Source organism: Typopeltis vanoorti, chromosome 2 (assembly GCF_054136105.1).
Source record: "Typopeltis vanoorti isolate ZY-2024b chromosome 2, IOZ_Tvanoo_1.0, whole genome shotgun sequence".
In the NCBI taxonomy this organism is placed as follows: domain Eukaryota; kingdom Metazoa; phylum Arthropoda; class Arachnida; order Uropygi; family Thelyphonidae; genus Typopeltis; species Typopeltis vanoorti.
The window spans coordinates 140,877,277-140,902,211 of NC_143550.1; the positions used below are offsets into that span (position 1 = coordinate 140,877,277).

Here is a 24,935-nt window from a genome sequence, read left to right on the forward strand (position 1 = left end):
AAGAATTACTGCAATGTTGGAAAATGTAAAGGACGAATTAACATCTTACTCAAAGAAATTTGCCTATTTTTCATTAGCTATTGATGAATCAACTGACATTACTTCCACAGCCCAGTTGTTAATATTTGCACATGGAATAACGCAAGAGTTTGAGGTAAGTGAGGAGTGGATTGGAATGAGTTCATTGTCAGATCGAACGAAAGGTAATGACATGTTCACTGAGCTTTTGGAACAGTGTTCCAAATTTGATTTAGATCTGACAATATTATCAGGTATCACAACTGACGGAGCTCCTTCCATGGTAGGAGCTAATTCTGGATTGGTAACATTATTGAAACAGCATATGGTACGGCACGACGATGAGTTGATACAATTCCACTGTATAATCCACCAGGAGAACTTGTGCCCTAAGAAACTTGAATTTGAACATGTCATAAAAGTGGTGGTTTCAACGATTAATTTTATAAAATCCTGTGGCCTTAATCACCAACAATTTAAAAAGTTTCTTGAAGACATTGAAAGTGAATATGGTGACTTAATTTTTTACACAGAAGTGAGGTGGCTGAGTCGTGGACAAACATTGGAGCGGTTTCTAAATTTAATTGATGAAATTGAAATCTTCATGACTGAAAAAAACAAAAACGTCCCTGACATAAAAAATCCAGATTGGTTATGCGACTTAGCCTTTCTGGTTGACATTACTAATCATTTAAATATGTTAAATACGCGACTTCAGGGCAAAGATCAATTGGTTACTCAACTTTACGGCCACATTTTGTCTTTTCAGTGCAAGTTAAATCTCTTTCAAATCCAATTGAAGTCAGGGAATCATATCCACTTTCCTAATTATAAGAAAGTTTCTGAAAAATTCAATGTCAACTTCAAAACTGTGTATGTTAAAAAGATTGATAACTTGATATCAGCCTTTAATTATCGGTTTTCTGATTTTAAAAAAGGGAAACCGCTGCTTGATTTATTTAGCAATCCTTTTGCCATTTTGCCCAAAAATGCACCCGAATCAGCACAGCTTGAACTCATCGACATTCAAAACAATGAGAGCCTGCAAAATAAATTTAACGAAGGCAATTTATTAAACTTCTATCGTTGTGTTGATAAACACAATTATAAATGGTTGCTAGATAATGCATTAAAATGTGCAAGCCTCTTTGGCTCAACATATATTTGTGAACAAACTTTTTCAGTCATGAATATTAACAAATCGAAAAATAGGAACCGCTTGACTGATGGAAATTTAGAATCAATTTTGCGGTTGGCTACTACAAAACTCAAACCAAATATCAAAACAATTGTCAAATCAATGCAATGTCACGCATCACATTAAATTCACTTACTTTTTATTACCTTTTTTGTAACAATTATGATAGGTATATATAAAATAAATAAGTATAAATACGTTTTTTTTTTGGCGGCCATCCCATAAGTAACAATGGAACTATGCGGCCCTCAGCCTTAACATGTTTGTGCATCCCTGCAGTAGAGAAACACCTCTAATTCTCACATTCAGTTTTATTTCCCTTTTTATATAGGTACTATGAGAGCTCTACTCCAATCTGGAATTCGTCCCTCTGTCCACCGCTTCTGAACTATGCAGTGCAGCCTTGGAAGACTTTTATACCTCCATACTCGAGCATTTCTGGTCGAATATCATCTATTCCAGCTGCCTTTCCACATATCAGGCTTTTGATGGCTTTTTCTGTTTCAATTATGGATATGTATTTTTGACTGCATGTCTGGTCAGTGTTTTTTACCACTGTGCTGTCATCACTGCTTGTTTCATTTATCAGTTTTTCCAAAGTAATTACTCCATACTTCAAAGATATCTTTTTCTCCTGTTTCATGTCACATTTATCATCTCTAATTCTTTTTACAGCATTCTTTCCTCCATTTCTGAGCTTCTTCAACAACCTCCAGAATATTTTGCCACCTTCTTGATATTTATTTTCTATGTTCTTGCCAAAGTCCTCCCATGACTTTTGTTTAGCTAGTTTTACACAGTGTTTAGCTTTCTTACATTTATCTCTGTATTCTTTAAGAGCACAAGCTGACTTATTTGCCAGGAACTTTTGATATGCTTTCTTCTTTTCTTTCACTGCCTCTTTAACTTCCTGTGTCCACCATGGAGTTCTGATTTTTCTATCATTGCAGACAACCTAACCACATACCTCTCTGGCTGAATCAATCAGTGTTTACTTCAGTGCTTGAAACTGAATCTCCAAGGTTTGGTTCCTGTTCTTAAACTTTTTCATTTTTTCTTCAATCATGTTTGTGTATTTTAGTCTACCGTTCACATCTGAGAGCTGCTCAACTTTTATTCGCTTTATAACTTTCATACATATTCAATATGAAATTCAAAATTATTCTGCTCAAGATTAAATGGTGATCACTTCCAATTTCAAATCCTCTGTACACTCTGGTATCCTGCACCAGGGAGAAAACATCGCTATCAACAATAACATAGTCAATGAGACTCAACTTATTCCTTGCCTCTTCTCTCCATGTGAATTTGTGCACATTTTTATGTTGGAACATTGCGTTAGTAATAACCAGTCCATGTCCAGAGCAGAAATCCAACAGGTATTTGCCATTATTATTCACTTTATTATTTTCACATTATTATTCGAATACAAAAATATTCCCAAAATATTTTTGTATGTCTGACAATCATTTTCTACTCTACTATTTAGATCCCCAACAAGGACCAACTTTTCCTTTTTGATTATGTCGTTGCTTTCTCTAAAGCCTCAAAAAATTCCTCCACTTCTACATTAGTAGAGCTTTCTGTGGAACCATAGGCACAAATACTATCTGTAACCATCTCCAGTTCCCCATTCTCATATTTGCCCACATCACTCTATGGAGACTGACTGCCTGCCATTCAAGAAGATTAGCCTCGTATTTAGTGTTGAATACTATGTCTACTCCTTCTTTTTCTCGATTGTCATTACCTGAATATAACATTTTGTATTTATTGCTCAGAAAGATCTCAACAGTTTTTGCCCTTTTTTGTTTCAGTCATCCCTATTATGTCAATCTGCTACTTATCCAATTCCTCAGCTAGCTCTATTTGTTTGCCATTCAGGCTTCTTATGTTGATAATACCGATCTTGAGGTGGGGTGAGTTTTAGGAGTTCCAGCAGCTGACTTTTCTCCATTTGCCCTGATTCCCTGGTGAAAACAATGGGAGCCTTGTTTAACCAGGCGATCCAGACAGCATAAAATTCTATCATGTTGTACCATCATTTTTTATTTTGGTTTAAGCCAGTAAGAATATATTTTGGTCAGCTAAATCCCAAATTGCCAGTCCATCCTCGTTTGTTCATTATCCAGATAGATACCTAACAGGTTGCACCACAAGAAGGTGAGGATTGGACGTTAGGTTAGAAGCCCCGATCAGTTTTCCATATTCCTTTAAAGGCTATGTGGAGGTCTCCTCTCAGTTATATACCTTTGATCCTTAAGCACCCCTTATTATGACATTCTTCTCTTTTATATGAATTACTCTTAACAAATAGATCTGGTTAGAGAAAGTTTGCCCTTCTTTAGCACCTGAGAGGAACTTTAAGGATTTTTATTTTTAGAATATAGTTTTATCATCATCATCATCAAATCCTGCCATGTACCCTCAAGGGGTGTACAGGATATGATAGTACTACATGAAAAAAATTACATTATTAATTTCCTATCTACAATTTTCCTCCAAATCAGTCTGTTACTTGTCAAGACTCCAACATTATCAGATCTTATATTTCTATCGTCTAAAGCACTTGGTACCATATCAATCCACCTATATCTTGGTCTACCTCTGGGTCGTTTTGCTGCCAACCTGGCAGAGAACACTTGTTTTGCTAATCTTTCCTCGCCCATTCTGTTTAAGTGATCATACCACCTGAGATTAGCTCTGCTAACACATTCCTGGATGCTGACAATGTCAAGTTCTTTCCTAATATCCTCGTTTTTAATATGATATTGCCATTGATGCCATCTGTTCATGCCTCTAATCTTTCTCAGGACTCTCATATCTGCGGTCTCTAGTCTTTGGTCAAGTGTTTTACTTCTGACCCAGCTCTCAGATCCATAAATTAAAATTGGTTTGAACACAGTCTTGTATACAGCTAATTTAGTGTTCTGACTAATTTCTTTCTTATTCCATATGAATTTATTCAATTGACTTCCCACGATACCAGCTTTGCTGATTCTGTTGTCTATTTCTATATTTAGTTTACCATCTTCAGTAAAAATTGTGCCTAAGTAGCTGAAATGTTTTACTTGTTCCACAGGTTCTCCATTCACAACACAGTTGACATTTTCAATGATTCTGCCTATTTTCATTGTCTTTGTCTCTTTATTGCTGACCTTCATACCATATCTATTACAACAGCTATTCAATTTAGTCAGAGAATCTTGCAGACTTGTAGCAGATTTATTTAGAATTATAACATCGTCTGCATAAAGCAAAGAGCTGACATTAACATCTACAATTTTGATATCATGTTTAATACCACTTTCCTTCATAATGTGATCCATATAGATAATGAATAACAGAGGAGATAATGTACATCCTTGTCTCACACCAGATTTAACATTAAACCATCTTCCTGTACTTCCTTCAATTCTAACCGCTGACTTACAACTCAAATAAAGACTAAGTATTGCTTGATATAATGCCCCATTGACACCATATAACTGCAGCGTATTGAATAGCTTCTCTCTCTTGGCACCTTGTCATATGCCTTTTCCAAATTGACAAAACTTAAATACAGATCTTTGTTATATTCCCATGCTTTCTCGACTATTTGTCGTAAAGTGAAGATCTGATTCTGATAGCCTCTATTTGGCCTGAATCCAGCTTGTTCTTCACCAAGCTTTTCTTCCACAATTCTTCGCAACCGTTTCTCAGGTATACTTGCATAGATCTTGCCAGGAACACTCAGTAGGGAAATCCCTCTGTAATTCTCACATGCAGTTTTATTTCCCTTTTTATATATGGGTACTATGAGAACTCTACTACAATCATCGGGAATTCGTCCCTCTGTCCAGGCTTTCTGAACTATGCAGTGCGGTCACTGTAAGACTCTTATACCACCATACTTCAGCATTTCTGGTCGAATATCATCTACTCCTGCTGCCTTTCCATTTCAAGCCTTTGATGGCTTTTTCTACTTCAAGTATGGATATGTATTCCTGACTGCATGCCTGGTCAGTGTTTTTTTACCACTGTGCTGTCATCACTGCTTGTTTCATTTAGGAGTTTTTTAAAGTAATTACGCCATACTTCAAGGATATCTTTTCTCCCATTTTCATGTCACCTTTATCATCTCTAATTCCTTTTACAGCACTCTTTCCTCTATTTTGCCACCTTCTTGATATTTATTTTCTATATTATTGCCAAAGTCCTCCCATGACTTTTGTTTAGCTAGTTTTACACAGTATTTAGAATTCTTGCATTTGTCTCTATATTCTCTAAGAGCACAAGTTGACTTATTTGACAGGAACTTTTGATATGCTTTCTTCTTTTCCTTCACTGCCTCTTTAACTCCCTGTGTCCACCAGGGAGTTCTGATTTTTTTACCCTTGCAGACAACCTCACCACATGCCTCTCTGGCAGAATCAATCAATGTTTTCTTCAGAGTTTGCCAATGAATCTCCAAGGTTTGATTCCTGTTCTCAAACTCTTTCATTTTTTCTTCAATAATCTTTGTGTATTTTAGTCTACAGTTCACATCTGAGAGCTGCTCAACTTTTATTCGCTTTAAAACTTTCTTACATGTTATTCTTTTCAATATTAAATTCAATTTTATCCTGCTCAAGACTAAATAGTGATCACTACCAATTTCAAATCCTCTGTACACTCTGGTGTCCTGCACCAGGGAGAAAACATCACTATCAACAATAACATAGTCAATGAGACTTTTCTTATTCCTAGCCTCTTCTCTCTATGTGAATTTGTGCACATTTTTATGTTGGAACATGGTGTTAGTAATAACCAGTCCATGTCCTGAGCAGAAATCCAACAGATATTTGCCATTATTATTAGCTTTAATCTTTTCTTCAAATTTTCCCAAAATATTTTTGTATGTCTCACAATCATTTCTTACTCTGCTATTTAGATCCCCAACAAGGACCAATTTTTCATTGTGTCAGTTGCTTTTTCTAAAGCCTTAAAAAACTCCTCCACTTCTATCTTAGTAGAACCTTCTGTGGGACCATAGGCACAAATAAGTCTCATTGTCCAGTTCCCCATTCTCATATTTGCCCACATTACTCTACTTGAGACTGACTGCCATTCAAGAAGATTAGCCTCGTATTTTGTGTTGAATACTATGGCTACTCCTTCTTTTCCTTGATTGTCATTGCCTGAATATAACATTTTGTATTTATTGCTCAGAAAGATCTCACCAGTTTTGGTCTTTTTTTGTTTCAGTCACCCCTATTATGTTATTTGGTACTTATCTAATTCCTCAGCTGGCTCCATTTCTTTGTCATTCAGGCTTCTTACGTTGATAGTACCGATCTTTAACTCTGGTGATGTTGAGTTGGGGTTTGTTTTCAGATTTGTTCCAGTAGCTGACTTTTCGCTGTTCGCCCTGGTTCCCTGGCAAAAACAACGGGCCCTTGTTTAACCGGGCGACGCCCCAGCCGGCATGAAATTCTGTCATGTTGTACCATCATTTTTTATTTTGGTTTAACCAATAAGAATACAATTTGGTCGGCTAAATCCCAAATTGCCAGCCCATCTTTGTTCGTTCATTATCGAAGTAGATACCCAACAGGGTGCACCACGAGAAGGTGAGGATTGGACATTAGGTCAGAAGCCCTGGTCGGTTCTCTGCATTCCTTTAAAGGCTATGTGGAGGTCTCCTCTCAGTTATACAGCTTTGACCCTTAGGGCGTCACTTAGGACTTAAGCACCCCTTAGGAATATAGTTTTATTGCTATTAAATTATACCTTATATAATTATTATATCTATTATTTAATGCTTGTTTTTTAATAATCTAGAGGTCTGATAAAAACAATAACTAAAATTGCTATCAGTCCTCTAGATAATAACTTTTATTAATAACAGCCAATGAAGTTTTAACTGATGCTCGGCTATTGCCGTTACCCAGCCATGACTAGAGCCTTTTAGCTCAATAACACCCCATCCACACAGATTTTCTTCATTCAGATGACGGGATAAAGAGTCAATGTTATTAATAAAAATGCTAGATTATTAATAAAACAAGCATTAAATAATAGGTATCATATAATTATAGTAAGGTGTAATTTAATAGTAATAAAACTATATTCTAGAAATAAAAATCCATAAAGAATTGCAAATTTTCTCTAACCAATCCTTCATTAATAGTAATTTGTATGTAATAATAATATTATTATTATTAAGCGAAACCTCCAGGAGTCAGGGACTCATCCAGGGGGGCCAATACTACATGCACCAGCGATCATACTTATTCACGAATTCATTCACAGTGCTTGCACACACACATCATCCAGTGGCAATCCATTATTATCACACACCACTTATACTCCTTAGTTGGTCATAATTTCCTGCTTTGTAGTTTAGCATATAACCTTTTCTGAATGGAACATTCGTAAACTTGGTCACTTCCCGAGTGAGTACTGCTTGATCACTGTCACCAACCGGAGGCAGAATAGTTGTCTTTAACTGAAACACACCCTCTGACACTATAATTAAATCTAACACTCTTTAACTTCGAGTTTTTTCTGTCACATGCTGCTTGAGGAAGTTGTCCTGCAACATCTCAATAAATGCATTTTCATTCTTCTCATGAGATTCTACTGCTATCCAATCAATATTTGGATAATTAAAGTCTCCCATTATGATTACTCTTTTCTCGTTCATCTTTTCTATTTGGTGATGCATTTCTTCATCACTAGCAACTGATCCACGAAGTCTATAACAACACCCCCACTATGTAATTGATCTTGTTAGATTCCACCTCACACCAGATGGCTTCAAACTGAATTCAAGGCATTCACTATCATTAGTAGCATGCCCCCCCCCCCCTCTTCTCCTGTCCTCTGTCCTTTCTAAAAATACTGTACCCTTTACACTCGATACCAGTTAGTTTGTCTGATTCTTATAGCCATATCTCACTAATGCCTACAATCTGAGCTCCCAACAGATTGACTAAGGCATCAAACTCTATCTACCCCATTTGTTTCTGATACTCCTAGCATTCGTGTACAGACATAATAATCTACCTTCATGTTCTTTTGTATACTCTTGTCTGCAGTCTGCACGACACAGTTGGATAACTTGCAGATCTCTATTTTTTCTAGTGCCTTATACATGTAGACATCTTTGCATGACATCATGTTCATCCAGTCCAGACCCATCTTTTGATGTGTCTGGACTGGATGAACACAAAGTTGAAATCGTTCTCTCCTCGTCAACATTTCCATGACAAAGCCCATTCCCATCATTAACACAGTTATATAATATTGTCGCTCTTATACTCACCATTCCTCCCTTTATAATTTAGTTTCCCTTAATCTCTCTCTCAGGTCTCATACCAGTTAATAGTTTTTCTAGACTCCTGATACCCAACCGCATTCAGGTGTAGACTGTTCCTACACCTGAATCCAGTCTTTCCTCAAACTCATTCCATACATCCAAAAAGTCACATCCATTCCTCTACACAACCTACACATCGAATCGTTTGCCATCACAGCCCTTAATTCACTTTTATCATATTGAGGTAAAATACTGATGATTTTCACTTTCTCACTCTTCACTCTCGCCTCTTCCAACAACCCTTTCATGTCCTTTCTGATACTGAACTTATCACTAGTTAAATCGTTAGTACCTACTACTATTACAATTTCGTTTACTTTTCTTTTCTGATTTTGAATTGTTTCCTTTATATTCATAATTTTGCTCCAGGAAAACTCGAAGTTATAACTTGCTCATCAATAGCATGTTTTATTATAGAGTCACCATACCAAATAACATCTTTCTTTTTACAAACAACGTCACTTACTTGATTTCGGTTACTTCCTAACTTACCTGTTTCCATGCTTTATTGTTTGTTATATTGCTGCTTAATTTTGTTTTTCTCTCTATGCTCGTTTAAGCGCCTCTTGACTTTTTGTAATTCCCGCATTGTCTCTCTGATGGTCTGCTTTAATTTTGCTATTTTGGAATTCATTTTCATTAACCACCTCATCTCCAATAACCTTGTTAGCAGGGCTAGCCTTCCTATTCTTGCTTGTTGTACACTTCTTAGCATTACATTTCTTGTGCATTTTTGGTGCTATTTTAAAGTTATACTTATTATTGAAATATCTTAATAAAAATATGTTAGAAAATTAGTGCTTTATAGTATTTTATAAGGGAAAAACACAATAAAACAGACCAAAATAACCAATTTTACACAAGTGCTAAATTCACCAAAAAATGGAATAAATGAATTTATGAACCTTCCCCATCTTAACTATTACTATTCTCTCTCTGCCAAACAAACATAGTGAATTTACTCTAGTTATAAATCTATCTGGCACCTCCATAGCTCATTCAGTTTAATTGGAAACATTGATTTCTAATCCTGTATGGGGTGTGAAGAATATTTATCAGGGCTTTTTAACTGAAGGTGAAGTGGAAAGGTTTCTCTTCCTGGAAACTTGGGTTCTTCATGCCACAAAAAAACCAGCCAGAAGAACACATACAACTGATAGTTATAATACATGGATATGGTTTAACACCAACCTGTCAGAGCATTGATTAGGTTTTAAAGAAGCCAAGTTGCTTGGCCATTGCAGGCCATTAAGCTTGACATGTGGTTGTGGGTTGATGGGAGTGGGGGGGGGGGGGTATGAGTTAGACTAAATCTACCTAAGTAACTAAAAATTTGAAGTTCTACAAAGTGTGAATGATCTTTCCTTCTAGAATATTCAGGTATGTTATTAGATGTAGTATTCCTTCCAACATAAATCTTAATCAGTAATTTTAACTTATTTGAACTATTAACCTTGTAGGCCTGTTATGATAGAGTAGCTCTATTTTTACTAAGTTTAGTTATTATATATATATATATATCAAAATTTAGGAACTACATGAAATTTCTGAGATTCCAACTACAGATGCACTCCTTCCTATATATTTATCTTAAAAAAAAAATAATAATAATTTGACAAACAAAAGATCTCCTCTGTTAAGCTTGTCAAGAGCTTTAACTCTGACTTAAAAAACTAAGGTTGTCTACATCAGTTGAACTATTCTTCAAACATGAGCTTCTTCACACTTTCTTAAAACCAAGGAAATTAAGCGTTTTTTTTTTTTTTTTTTTTTTTTCCAGAAATCGTTTTTAAACTGAAGCAGATGAACTTATCTGCCTCAGCAGACCTTGGTGTGAAAGTCTTATCATAAGCTAGCCTGATTGGCCGAGTGGTTAGCGTATCCTCTCTCCAGCCAAAAGGCTGCGGGTTCGAATCCTGCCATGGGCATGGATGTTTGTGATTGTCTGTGGAAATACGGTTGGTGGTTGGCGGTAGATGGCATTGGTGGATTGAGTAGTGGAAACCGAGTTGTAGAGTAGATACCCTCTCTCGATGAGTCCTTGGACTTCCTGGAGGTGTCACGTTATAATAATAATAAATTATTCCCCTTCAGAAAATATCTGCTATTGACTTTGTTTCATGTTTGAAGTATTGTTACTTTCTTGTCTCCAGAATTACTAGGTAGTAGTTATAATGCTTCCTTGTCATGACCAGCACTAATGAAAGGAAATAGAATTTTTCATTCGAAACAATTTTAACCTTCTATATTCAAGTATAATTATATGCTAGCACATTACAAATAGTTCATTTGTTTAAAAAAAAAAGGGGGAAAAAAAGCATTTTCTCCAAAATATATCTGTTTTAACACGTTCATTGCCAACCACGCGATATTGTGTGATGCGAGTTCTCACCAAATGGCCGATCATGCGTTATCGCGTGGACGTCGCTATCAAGTAAAAAAAATTTGGCCACCACACGAAATTCCAATTTTCAGCTTGGCAATGAACATGTTAACCTTCAAAGTAATATGTGAGGCCTTCTTTAGATTTATGTCTTCTGGTGTGTTTTCACCATTCACAGAAAACCCTTTTATCTAAATCTGTTACATTTTTTAATTATCTTCTCTTTATTAATTAATGAGTTTATAAATTAATTTATCTTTATTTGAGAACTATTAGCTCCATGTGTTAGTACTTTCAACTCCATTACAAAACATCAATTCTTGTAACATAACATGAAACACGGGAAAAAATTTTTGAGAAATCTGGAGATAGAGCACAAACCTAATGACAGTCATGAATGCCTGCTAGATTTCTGTCCAGATGTAGTCATTACTAATACCATATTCCAACATAAAGATATGCATAAATTTACATGAAGAAAAAACACAAGAAAAATCTTACTATGCTGCTAGTGATATTTTCACACTCATGTTCAAGATTTGAGCATATAGGGGATTTGAAATTCATTAGATATGTTCTGTATTGCTAACATTATTATAATGAAATCATGCACTATAACAGACTATAGAAAAGTCCCATAGAATCAGTGTTATATTTTTAAGCTCATTAATGCAAACAGCTACAGTTTGAAACATCCTCTATAGCAAACTGAATTTCTTGATTGAAATCACAGTTCACATGCCAAAACACAGACACATTTTAATTTAATCTACATAGCACAACACTAATAGTTGCATTTTCATGGGACTAGATGTGAATGGTTGCCACTGCTTTGAAGGGAGGATGATTACTTCTGTGTAATGTTGAAAAACTTCAGATGTGGATACCAGTGTTAAAAAAAAAAAAATTCAATAAAGGAAAGTCATATACCAAATTTAGTGATAAGTTATTATTTTATTTTTTGTTGTTGTTTAGATAAAATCATCTAGAACAGTTGAGACTTTGACATTGCTTTAAGTTTCAATACAAATAGGCTATATGCAAAATTTGATGATTGTAGGTGACTTCTTTTGTATATATAAAATTCATGGGATTTTACTTTGTGCTCATGGGGGAGAGAGAAATAATCTTATAATGCTTTTAAGTTACAATAAGAGGAAGTTGCATAGTTCTCTTACTATAGAACGTTTACTAACAAATAATTTACTGTAGTGAATTTCCTTCAGAATAGCATCATGCCTGTGGGTTCATATCAAGACTTTTGTTAGTTTTTTATAATAATAGTCCTTCCTATACTGAGAGCCAACTACTGTATTTGGTGATTGTGGATGATTTTGTTTGGATAAAATCCACAAGAGTTTAGTTTGGATCTACAAGTCTTGGAGAAGTGGGAAGATCAGACATTTAATTGCATTAAGTTGTGATAAGAGTAGACCGTAAACCCTAATTTTGGGAACAAGCTTTATGGTGCCTTAAGTTATGAGCAGGCAGATACCAAATATGTAGATGATAACTCTTTTTGTTCAGATAAAATTTGCATCGGTTAGGTTTAGGTACCTGAGGTATAAAAAATTTAAGAGATTAAAAAGTTGAATTAATTCAAATTGCAACAATAGGAAATTGTATATTAAATTTGGTAGTTGGTAGCTCTTTTGGTTTAAATAAAATCAAGACCTGAGCTTCAGCTACTAGTGTCAGTGAAAGGATTGGCAAGTTATAAGGTGCATCCAGAAAGTAAGGTCTGGTCAAGCATTAAAAAAAAAAAAAAACTGGTAGAGAAGGAAAAAAAGTTTTATTATATGCTAAAATACCTACATATATACTTTATATTTCACATAGTTGACATTGACTTCCAGGTATTTTTGGTATCGTGACACCAGCTTCTTCATATTGCGTCAAAAAAAAGTCTGCCGCCAGTGAGTTCAACCACTGAGTCATGCTGTCTTCAGTTCCTCCTCTTCTTCAAAGCATTCAGATGGGAGCCACTACTTCACATGCAAGAACGAGAGGTAGTAACACAGTTACTAGGTGTGAGGTCAGAGCTTGTAGGGTGGGTGGTCAAGAAGTTCCTATCACAACTTGTGAATTGCTCATCTGAGTTTCATCGGCATTTCACAGTACATATTAATATTAATTGTTGTTCTTTGCTGAAGAAAATTGATGAGCAATTTTTGATTCCAGAAGACAGTGGCTCCCTTATTTTGATCAACAGTGCCTGTTTGAATTTTTTTATTTTCAGAAATGATGAATGGCATCACTGCATTGATTGTTGTTTTGACTCAGCATTTATGGATGAAATCCACATTTCATCACCAGTCATGATGCAAGAAAAAAAAAGTTCATCTCCTGTTTTCGTAACGCTCCAAAATTTTTGAACTGATTCCACTCTTTGCTGTTTCTGCACATCGGTCAGCATTTTTGAGACCCAGAAATTTCTTATACCCCAGCTTTTCTGTCACAATTTCATGAATTAATGAATGAGCATGAAACTTTCAGGAATTCAAAAGAAAGTTCCGTAATTGTGAAACAATGATTCTGATGAATTTTAGTGTTTGCTCTTCCCACCAAATCATCTGTCGCCACACTTGGCTGGCCACTGCACTGTTCATTATGAATGTTTAAACAAACGACACTATTGCCTAACCTTACTGTCACTCATTACATTAGGCCCATAGTCATTGGCGAATTTCTGCAACATTGTTGTTTTCCACCATCAAAAACTGTATGACACCATAAACCTCACAACTGATGGAATTTTTTTTTATCATAGAACTCAACATAAATTATTCATAGAAGACAATAAACGATAATGATAAGTAAATGGCCAACAGCTAGCTAATGAGTCACTATGCTACAGCGTATGCATAACCTCCCATATCTTTTTTGGCAGTAAATTATGAACCGGAGCTTACTTTCTGGATGTGAGATATGTACGATGACAGTTAAGTTTTTTAAATTACAGTAAGACATACTGTATACCATTTTAGCTCTTTTTTTGTGTAGTTAAAATCTGCAAGTTTGATATGCAATAGCCAAATATTTACATTTTAAGTTATGATAAGAGAAAACAATGTACCAGTTGAAGTCATTTTAGCTCTTTTTGTTTAGATATTTTATCTAAAAAAAAATGCCCTAAACTGGTACATTGTTTCCCAAGGCTTTAGTTTAGGTAGAAACTTTAGTTTAGTTGGATGTAGAAAGGGGAATCTATAGAGTACTTCAAATTACAATAAGAAGAAACTGTTTACCAGATATAGTGATCATAGCTCTTTTTTTGTTTAAATAAAATCCATAATTTAGTTATGTTGTATCACTTTTCTACTTATTACAACTATTTTAACCTTTTATGCTATATCTCCGTAATACACTCTATCGGGTAGCACGTGGTACCTCTGAGGGACAATGGAATTTCCTCGAGATCGAGGCAGTACCAGAGTGTCTGAGATTTACCTCTCGTAAAACGCCAAGAAATTTATTTGTTTCGCTGCGCCACTTAGCGCTATTAGATTATTAATATTAACAACCAAAAGGTAATCTCAGGACAGTACTTGATGATACCTATCAACTCTGCAGACGTGGCCAAAATATACCCTTTTAATATCCCGCATAGGTTCACATTAATATTTTATAAGCGGTGCATCAGATTCCAGAAATCACAGAAAGTCTTTGTTAGAATTAAAAGCAAGGTTTATTATACTCAAAAGTTGATACACACAATAACATAAATTAAAATCCCATCTTAAAGGAGTTCCAGACAAGGTATATAATATTCAAACACTACTATTACACTCATAAAATATTATACAGTAGCTTCCTAAAGTAAAAATTATATTAACCTTCGCTAATGCATTAGTCATGTACTATTATCACAATCAATCTAAAACTCCGTAGCTCTGTCAGACTACACAAGATAACATTCATATCTTTCACAATCTCTTTATACTTTTGCCAATTCTTTACTCTAACATATCCTTAACTTCATTCAATATAAAGGCGAACTTTAACACAACGACAGATAGTAAGGTTAAAATCAATATTCTTCTAAAGTGATAACAATACAATCCTATCCTATGTCATTAATGTTCTTCTTCTATAACATATTAATGTGACACAAATCTTTCATTCATAATCAGTGTAACACAAACAAAGTTTACTTATCTTCCCTTTTTGGTTCTTTAGTGCTTCGTAGGTTCACAGGAAACTGGCCTTCTGTGGACAGCCGGACTTGATTCTTTTCGCGGAGAATACGGCCGCCGAGACCGTAGCTGCCTATCGGGAATTTCTCCGATACCAAGGGCACTCGCACCCTATGCTACCACGAGAGACGAACACACAGGAGATCCAGGAACAAAGGCCTTGTTTCAGGGTCGCATGACCCTTATATTTCCCTCTTTTTTTCTTGGCGTTTCTCACCCTATTCGATGTCCAGCCAACTCTCATGTGCTACTACGTCATGGCGTCCATATCTCTCCCCCGCTATCGCATGTACGCTGACGTCACATTGTTTGCTTAGGGCGAGCCGCTTCCTCGTGTATGGCTCCGTGACCTTTGGACTTCACTCCCCCCCAACTGTTGAATTTGTGCTTACATTCTATAATTCTTTTATACATGAACTTTTATAATGCTCTGTTACTGTTTTATACCTTCAATATTAAATTAGCCACATTCGTTAATGGCACAAAATATATACTTATTTAACTTCTTCATAACCAAACATGCTTGATACATATATACATATTACTTGTTTTACACTTAGAGGCAATTTACTGTATTTATCTCATTCTTTTGTTTGGAAAAGCATGTTAGACTGTGATAAGATAGGAGTTCATAAATTTCCACTCTATCACAATCTAACAGTTATGGGTCTCCGAGTTTTCAACACCTGGGTATGCAGACCTTTATGGTGCTTTAAATTAATAAAAGTTGACTGCACACCAAATTTGATTATTGTTCTTTTTTTTTACTTGATGAAGTCTACATGATTTTAATCTAGGCCTTCATTATATATGAAGGGGAAGAAAATTCCTTACACTATTTGAATTAGTAACAAGAGGAACTGTAGAGTATTTAGTGTGAAGTATCTGGTGATTGAATGACATTATCAGTTTCCAGATACAAGAGCATATAAGTGATAAATTTAAAAAAATAAAAAATTGCCAGAATACATAAAATTTAATAGACCTTATGAAAAGAACACTGCTTGTGAATGTTTATTTTGGATATTCAAAAGAATTACAAAAATGTTATAATCTTAAGATTGTAAAGTGTAAATGAGATGCATTCATTATAACAGTTATTTGTACCTTTGTTAGACATTACCAACATTGGTAAGAATGTGTAAAAAGGACAGAACCCCTGAGGAACGTTCAGAGGGAGCTGAGACATTAGCTTATTTAACAGAAGTAGACACAGAATTGCAGAGAGTGGCTAGCATTAGTGATCATCTCATACCTACACTTGCAGAGTTGCTTAAATTCCAGCTGCCTTCAACAGGTGTGTTAGGAACTTTACCAGTTGCTAATAATAATGTGAAAAAAGTAAGTAAAGATTAAAATTTATTTTTGTCAAATATTTTTCTTATTTGTTTTGATTAGTAGTTCTTATTTGACATTTTGAAATAAAAATTGCTTAGTTTTGTTTTAAAAATTTCTGCTGATGCCCTTGATTGGTTATTATATAAATGACTTGGAATGGATGCATGATATTAAGACCATCATGGATACTCACCTCTGAATCCCTTCCACTACTTCCTCATCCCCAAGAAACCCAAAAGACCAGACTTGAGTATAGTGATCCAGATGTGGGTGTATCAAGGCCTTATAAAGAGGAATAACAACTTCCTTATTTCTACTTATTAATGTGTTCTTCAATAATACCCAAGTAATGTTACGGGCTACCTTAGCAACATGTCCTCTAAACTTTAACTCTCTGTCTACCATCACCCCTAAATCTCTAACTTCATCTATTTCCTGGAGTGCATTGTCATCACGTGATACATGGCTTGTAATCTGTTTATCCCAAAATAACTTTACATTTCTCCACATTAAACTGACACCCATTATCTTTTGTCTATACCGACAGCCTATTTAAATCATCCTACAAGCTCTCCACATTGCCTTGATTAACTATTACTCTATCTAATTTTGCATCATAAGCAAACACCTGAATGTTTTCTTTTCAGGTTATTTCCTATATCATTTATGTACAAATTAAACGGCAATGGTCCCAGCACTGAACCTTGTGGCACATCACTAGTCACCTGTTTTTGCATCAATTCTGTCCCTCAATGTACCACTTTATGATATCTGTCCAGGAGCTATCCACTTAACCAGTGTCACATCCATCCCCCATTTGTTCTAATTTGTGTAACAGAGTTCCATGTGGTATTCGGTCAAATGCCTTTGCCAAATCATCGTGTAGCCATTTCCTTTATCCATCTCAGCTGTTACTCTGTTATAAAAAGTTAGTAAATTACTAAGGCATAACCAACCCTTCACAAAGCCATGCTGACCCTCATACAGTATCATATTTTTATCTACCCATTCTTGAATTCTCTTTAACAGTTTTTCTAGTACTTTTACTACCACTACTTCATCATTACAGCAGATGATGTAACTACATCATCTGCTGTTATCCAATTCTTGCTAATGCCTATAACTTTTGGTGAGGTTGTACTAATCAATGCCAAAAACTCCTCTCTCTCTTGTTCTTGATACTTCTGGCATTAGTAATAGGAACTGCAGCATCCCTTTAGGCCACCACCCACCTTTACTTTATGAATTGACTACCCTATTCAATATTTTTGATTGAGAGACTAGATTCTTAACTTGGTCATTCTCATACTCACTTGCTTCAGGGGTGCCTTCACACAAACTCGCTTGCTTCCACCCTAGTTTCTCTGATTGTGCACTTCAGCATGCTTGGTGAAAGACACTTAACACCAAAACCATTTAGATGCAGTCCATCAACATTGTACAAATCTTTCTTTCTGTCAAACAGAGACCAGATCCACGAATTCTACATAATTCCTTTTGCAATCTACATTCAGGTATCCCTTGATATATGCGGTTAATTAATCCTCGATGAACACCGCATTATTCAATGTTAAGAATTAATGGGAATAATTATAATGAATCCTACAAAATATAAAAATTTAAACATTTATTTTTTAAGGTGACATGTATTTATATATTTTATTTATACATATTTGTTACATAAAAACTTATCTAAATATTTATTTTTTGTCATCATCATCGTCATGCATATCAAGGATTTAGGCCTAGCATGGCCTGTTCCGGCCTTAGAAGTCATCGTTGAATCGTTTAAGAGGACGTCCTGGTTTTCTTTTTCCTAATGGCTTGTATTTTAAGGCTTGTTATGGTAATCTTTCCGTTTTCATTCTTTGAACGTGTTCCATCCATTTATGTTTATATTTTTTAATTTTTTCTATTACTGGTTCTTGGTTTAATTCTTTCATAATTTCTTCATTTCTTTTGTGATCAAATAGGGTATACTTTGCAGTTTTTCTCATAAACTTCATTTCTGCTGTTGTTAATCTTTGTTTGTCTTTTTGTTTTATTGTCCAGATTTTGCTTCCATACATTAAGACTGGTAGGGCTAATGTATTGTATACTTTTAGTCTGGTTTGTTTTTGAACTATGTTTGGTTTAAATATAGAGTTAATTACACCTGTTATTTTTAAATATTTTGCAATTTTTACGTTTATATCTTTTTCATTTTCATATGTGATCGTACATCCTAGGTAGTTAAATGAATTCACCTGTTCTAAGATCTTGTTATCTATTACTATTTTAGTTCTTGCTGGATCTTGTCCTTTAAAGGCCATAGTTTTTGATTTTTCTGTTGATATTATCATACCATAATCTTTGGATATCTCATTTAGATCTAAAATAGCTTTCTGTAGTTTATCTTCAGAATTTGTAATTATTATTTGGTCGTCGGCAAAGAGGAGAGTGTTTAAGTTTACTGTAGGAGAAAGTTTAATTCCTCGATGTAAATTTTTATTCCATTTTATTATTATTTCATTTAAGTAGATATTAAAAAGAGTTGCCGAGAGGGGACATCCCTGTCGGACCCCTTGGTTTATCTCTCTCGTATATGATAGCTCATGATTTAATCTTATTTGTATTTGATTATTTTCATATATACTTGTGATAGCTTTTAGGATATTATTTGGTATTTGTCTTTCTTTTAATATGTTAAATAATATGTTTCTTTTAACTTTGTCAAATGCTTTTTCAAAGTCAATCAATGCAATATGTGTTTCTAAATTGTATTCTCTTCTTTTCTCTGTTATTAATTTTAGTCAAAAGGCTGGGTCTATACATGATCGTCCTTTTCTAAATCCATTTTGTACTTCTAAAATAAAGTTTTCGGAATATTTCATTAGTTTGCTATTTAAGATTCTTCTATATATTTTGTAACAGGAATTTAGTATACTGATACCTCTATAGTTTTTAGGGTCATCTCTATTACCTTTTTTAAAGATAGGAATCACAATTGCTTTTTTCCATTCTATTGGGGGGATATCAGTTGAATAAATTTTATTTAAAAATAAGAGTCTTTCTTTGAATCTAGTTCCTGCATATTTATATAGTTCTGAACCTAGTTATCTTCTCCAGGTGATTTTCCATTTCTTGTTTCTTTCAGGTTGATTTCTAATTCTTCTTTAGTTATTTCCTTTTCATTTTCATTAATTGTTTGCCAGTTGTCTTTTTTAAAATATTTGTCCGTCCACAAGTCTGTGTAGTAATTTAGAAATTCTTCTAATTTCAATTCAGTGTTTAATTTTATGTTTTCTTTGGTATCTGCATTTAAGTGTTTCAAAATTTTATATACATTGGATCTTATTTTATATAAATCATGTTCTAAATTAGAAACAAATTTGTTCCATGATTCTCTGTCTTTTTCTGACTTCTCTTTTAGCTATGGCTCTTATTCTTTTATATTCTATTTCATCTTCTATTCTTTTACTGCTTAACCATTTGTGATGGGCTTCTTTTTTCTTTTTGATTATTTCTTTCATTGTATCATCCCAGATCTTCAGTTTTTTTTCCTTTTATTGAATTTTTTGGTCTTTCCTAAGCTTTCATCTGCTGCTGCATTTAGTATCGTTTTAATATTAAGCCATTCTATTTATATTTCTTCATTTTGTTGTATTTTGTCTAGATATTGGTTAATTCTTTGTTCATATAGCTATTGTACATTTGTGTCATTCAATAGTCTAGTTTTATAAACAAATGTTTCAATTTTTCTTTCTGTTCTTGTTACTTGTAGCCATTTAGGTGGTAATCTTAATTTTATTTTAACAAGGAAGTGGTCACTGCTTATTTCATATCCTCTGTGAATTCTAACATCTAGTGAAAATTTTGATGTCTTTTCATTTAGTATAAAGTAATCTAATATTGATTTTCATCCTCTTGCTGCCCAAGTATATTTATGTATGTCTTTATGTTTATAGAAGGAATTCATTATTTTTAGGTTATTATAAACTACAAAGTCAATCAATTTTCTACCATTCCTGTTTAGAGTATGTTCTCCATGTATTCCTATATTATTATTAATTTTCATGTTTCCAATTCTTGCATTTAAGTCTCCTGCTAAAATTATGTAATCATTTTTATTTATTTTATTATATATGTTTTGTAGCTGATTATAAAAATCAATATTATCTTGTTCTCTTCTCTCTTCTGGGGCATATAAACCAATTATTGTTAAATAGCCTCTATCTATTTTTATTCTAGCTTCTATTATTCTTTCATTCCATAATTTATAATGTTTTAACTGTTTTTAAAGGGAGTTATGAATCCAAATCATGACTCCTGCTTGTGCTCTTTAGTCTCTGTCAACTCCACTCTATATCACATTAAAATTTTTAGTTCTCATGGTTCCTTTTAATTTCTTTTTTGTTTCAGTTATTACTGCTATTTTAAAATTTCTTTCATTTAATAATTGGTCTAATTCTATTTCTTTATATGCTATTCCTCTTACATTCCAGTTTGCTATTTGTATTATATTTTATCGTTTCCATTTTTGTTTTACCTTTTCCATTCCAGGGTCGTTTCCTACTATAGATTCAATACGATTATCTTTTTCTGTCAGCTTACTAGTAAAATTATGTTCTCCATGTCGGGACTAGCCTGACGATGGAATAGTTCAGTGGTAGGGCTGCTACCTTAAGGCTTCAGAACTAGCCTTCTTCTGAATTTAAACCCATAGGAGGAATAGGGTATATTGACAGGGGGAAGAGTAGATTATAGAAGAATTACAGTAAGGTTTATAGAGAGGGCATAGTTGTAAGGCCAGAAATGAAAAGACTCCATGGCCCTCGAGTACTCTTAATAGCATAGGGGGTCATAAAATAAGAAGAGTTGGCCGAGAGCGAGTTACTAACGTGAGCACGGCTTGTGCCACGTGATCTTATAGGAAAGATTAAAGTAAGTGGATCTTCCTCAAAGTAGTAGAAGGAGAGGAGATAGATCCAGCTAGGGGTCCATGGGAGTGCTGCTTCCCTTACAGTCAAGATGATTGTCCTGTTGGTCCACGAGTCCTTATTCAGTATATTCGGACCATCCCACCATATACATACGTGCGCACACACACACATGGTGGGCTCCCCTATCCGCCACTCAGGGGACGTGCTCTCTAGGGGCTACAGGGTCCCCTCCGAGAGATTTATTTTTTATAAAAAAAACTTATCTAACATAAAATGAACAGTGGTCGCTTTTTTTTTCTCCTCCATGATTTTACTCTGCATACTCAAAGATGCAGATGCCACTTTGCCTTGTTTGCGGTACTCAGCCGCGTTATTTAAAATGGCTGTTATAGTTGATTCACCAAAGCCTAGAGCTCTTCTGATGTTTGCTTTGCTTTCTCCATTATTAAACCTATCTAAAGTAATAAGTTTTCTTAAGTATAAAGAGCTAATAAGCTTCATTTCGGCAATGAAAACATTACTTAAATTAAGGGGATATTAAATCCCACATAGTTTTAAAACCGAATAAGAAACTCAAAGATCGGAATCAAAGAGTTTCTTGCCGAATATAGTAAACTATAAAGTATCGGCGACACTAGCGTTAGCCAATGCAAGTGAACCTAGTACATAGTACAATACCGGGGCAACTCGTTGCAAAGGTGGGGGAAAGTTCAGATCGCTATTCTTAGGTATTTTCCATAATGTAAAAACACATTTCCTAGGAAATGTATGCTGTTATTACATTATGGAGGGAGGTCACTACCCAGACCGGTTTCAGCCTTTTTTGAGGCTTCATCAGTGAGTAGCTAGACCCAATACCAAAGTGTATAGCAAAAAGAACTTATGTACTCTGCGGACGAGTTTTCCAAACAGGTGCAACCATTAAGTTACTTAAGTATAAAGAGCTAATAAGCTTCATTTCGGCAATGAAAACATTACTTAAATTAAGGGGATATTAAATCCCACATAGTTTTAAAACCGAATAAGAAACTCAAAGATCGGAATCAGAGAGTTTCTTGCCGAATATAGTAAACTATAAAGTATCGGTATTGTACTACGTATTGCCCCGGTATTGTACTACGTACTAGGTTCACTTGCATTGGCTAACGCTAGTGTCGCCGATACTTTATAGTTTACTATATTCGGCAAGAAACTCTCTGATTCCGATCTTTGAGTTTCTTATTCGGTTTTAAAACTATGTGGGATTTAATATCCCTTTAATTTAAGTAATGTTTTCATTGCCGAAATGAAGCTTATTAGCTCTTTATACTTAAGTAACTTAATGGTTGCACCTGTTTGGAAAACTCGTTCGCAGAGTACATAAGTTCTTTTCGCTATACACTTTGGTATTAGGTCTAGCTACTCACTGATGAAGCCTCAAAAAAGGCTGAAACCGGTTGAAGCACAGACTGAAGCTGAGAGTGAGTTACTAACGTGAGCACGACTTGTGCCACGTGATCTGATCGGTTTCACTAACCAAGTCTAACACTTTGTTCATTTTCAAACTTTTTGGGCCGCACTAATTAAATTTGATACCGCATATATCAAGTTTATGGTCACAATAATTTTTTGTGCACTAATCAAAGCTGCATATATCAAGGGATACCTGTATAGACTCATTGGCCATCAACATCCTCCTTCTCAGTTTGCTTCTATCATAGCGTGGTAAGAGGCTTCCAATTTTCATCTTCTTACTCTTCAGTTTTTTCCCCTTCTAACAACTCCTTTACATCCTCCCTTATCAAATACTTCTTGCCTCTCAGATCATTTTTACCAACCAAGGCAGTCATTTCCTTTGACTTACCTTTTTGCCAGGAAACATGATTTTGTCACACACAGTTAAGTACTCCCCTGATCAATGAGTCTCCATACATAATTTTCTCCTTAACTTGTTTTTCTTGTTTGTTCAGTCAGTCTTTATTATTTTTTAATCTTAATCTATTTAGTAAATCCTGTTTAATTTACCTTCAAATAATTTGAAGTACCTGTAATCTAGAGCAGGATGCAGTTTTTTCCTGCAAACTAAATATGTTTGCATGCTAATAGTTTGTTTCACGATATGCTTAATTATTAATTCAAATACAAAACTTTATTCTTGTGACTAATTTGAAGACTATAATACAGTGCTCTATCTACAAAAAAAATGCTTTTATGTCTTTTCCTGTTGCCCTCTAAAACATTTTAGCTCTTTAAAAGGTTCACTTCATACTTACAATTTTCATTGTCAGGTTCTCATACTGAAAGTTTTTGGCAAGCAAGTGCCTTCTAAGAAAGCCTGTGTGTGTGTGTGTGTGTGTGTGTGTGTGTGTGTGTGTGTGTGTGTGTGTGTGTGTGTGTGTGTGTGTAGCTAAACACAGGAAGACTTTGGTAAGAATATATAGATAAATATCATGAGGTAACAATATTCTGGAGGTTAATAAAAAAAAAGCTTAGAAGGAAAGAATACTCCTATAAAAGGAGTCATATAAAAAAACAACAACAACAGAAGATAAAAAGATATATTATGGATGCCTGGAGTAATTATTTTGGTAGATTGTTCAATGTTGCCAGTGACAACAGTGTTAGAAAATATTCAAGAGGAATGCAATTAGGAGTATTATTAGAAACACAATGTAGAGGGTCAGATGGAATAGATGATATGACTTGAAATGAACAGGTATAAAATTTTTATGGTGATTGCACTGCTTAATTCATAAGGTCAAAGTCCTGATGACTGAAATAGAATTCTCATTAGTACTACTGTGTGAAAAAGGGAAGAAGACAATGTGAGAATTAGTGTGATTTTCCTGCTGTGTGATTCAGGTCAGATTTGTGCAAGCATACTTAGAAAATTTGGAGAGGAACAAAATGGGATTAGGCCCAACAGAGGGTGTCAGGATCAGTTTTTCACTTTAAGATAAATAGTCGAGAAATGATGGAAATATAACAAGGTCAGTACTTAAGTGTTCTAAATCTGGAAAAGGAAAATGCTGTACCTGGAGGAAAAATTTAAAATAATACATTATATGGTATTATGGGACATTGTACAGAGCTATACATAGCTCTGTATTTAATCAGCAATTAGAATTGAAGGATATTTGGAAAGATTATCTTTCACTCATATTCATAAATCACATTATGAAGAAAAGTGGCATTAAATCTGATAGCAAAAATAACTCAGCTCTTTACTTCATGCAGATGATGTTATACCCTACATAAATTTAGTACACGTCTGAAGGATTTTTTGACTAAATTGAATAATTGTTCTAACAAATTTATTACAAAAATCAGCAATTAGATTTAAAAAAAAAAAAAAAAGGCTAAAACATAAAATAATGCATTCTCGGTGGAGAACCTCAAACAATAAATGTTTCCTCTATTTAGGAACAAACTTTTAGTGAAAACAACAAATGAAATATGGGAAATCGATGACAATGAACAAAGCTAGTGGGCTGAGGTACCATCAGAATAACTATATGGAATAAGAGAGAAATTTTCCAGAATACTAAACTAACAGAGT

At 34.5% G+C, this 24,935-nt stretch overlaps 1 protein-coding gene across 3 annotated transcripts in view; it reads left to right on the forward strand.

Annotated features, from left to right (window-relative positions):
• LOC150109475 (armadillo repeat-containing protein 8-like) overlaps positions 1-24,935 on the forward strand; it is a 235,349-nt gene that overhangs the window by 119,891 nt on the left and 90,523 nt on the right. For all 3 annotated transcript variants that reach the window (XM_090408488.1, XM_090408504.1, XM_090408496.1), the window contains exon 10: positions 16,254-16,478. In XM_090408488.1, coding sequence (XP_090264614.1) covers positions 16,254-16,478 — 225 coding nt within the window. The remainder of the gene's footprint in view (positions 1-16,253; positions 16,479-24,935) is intronic.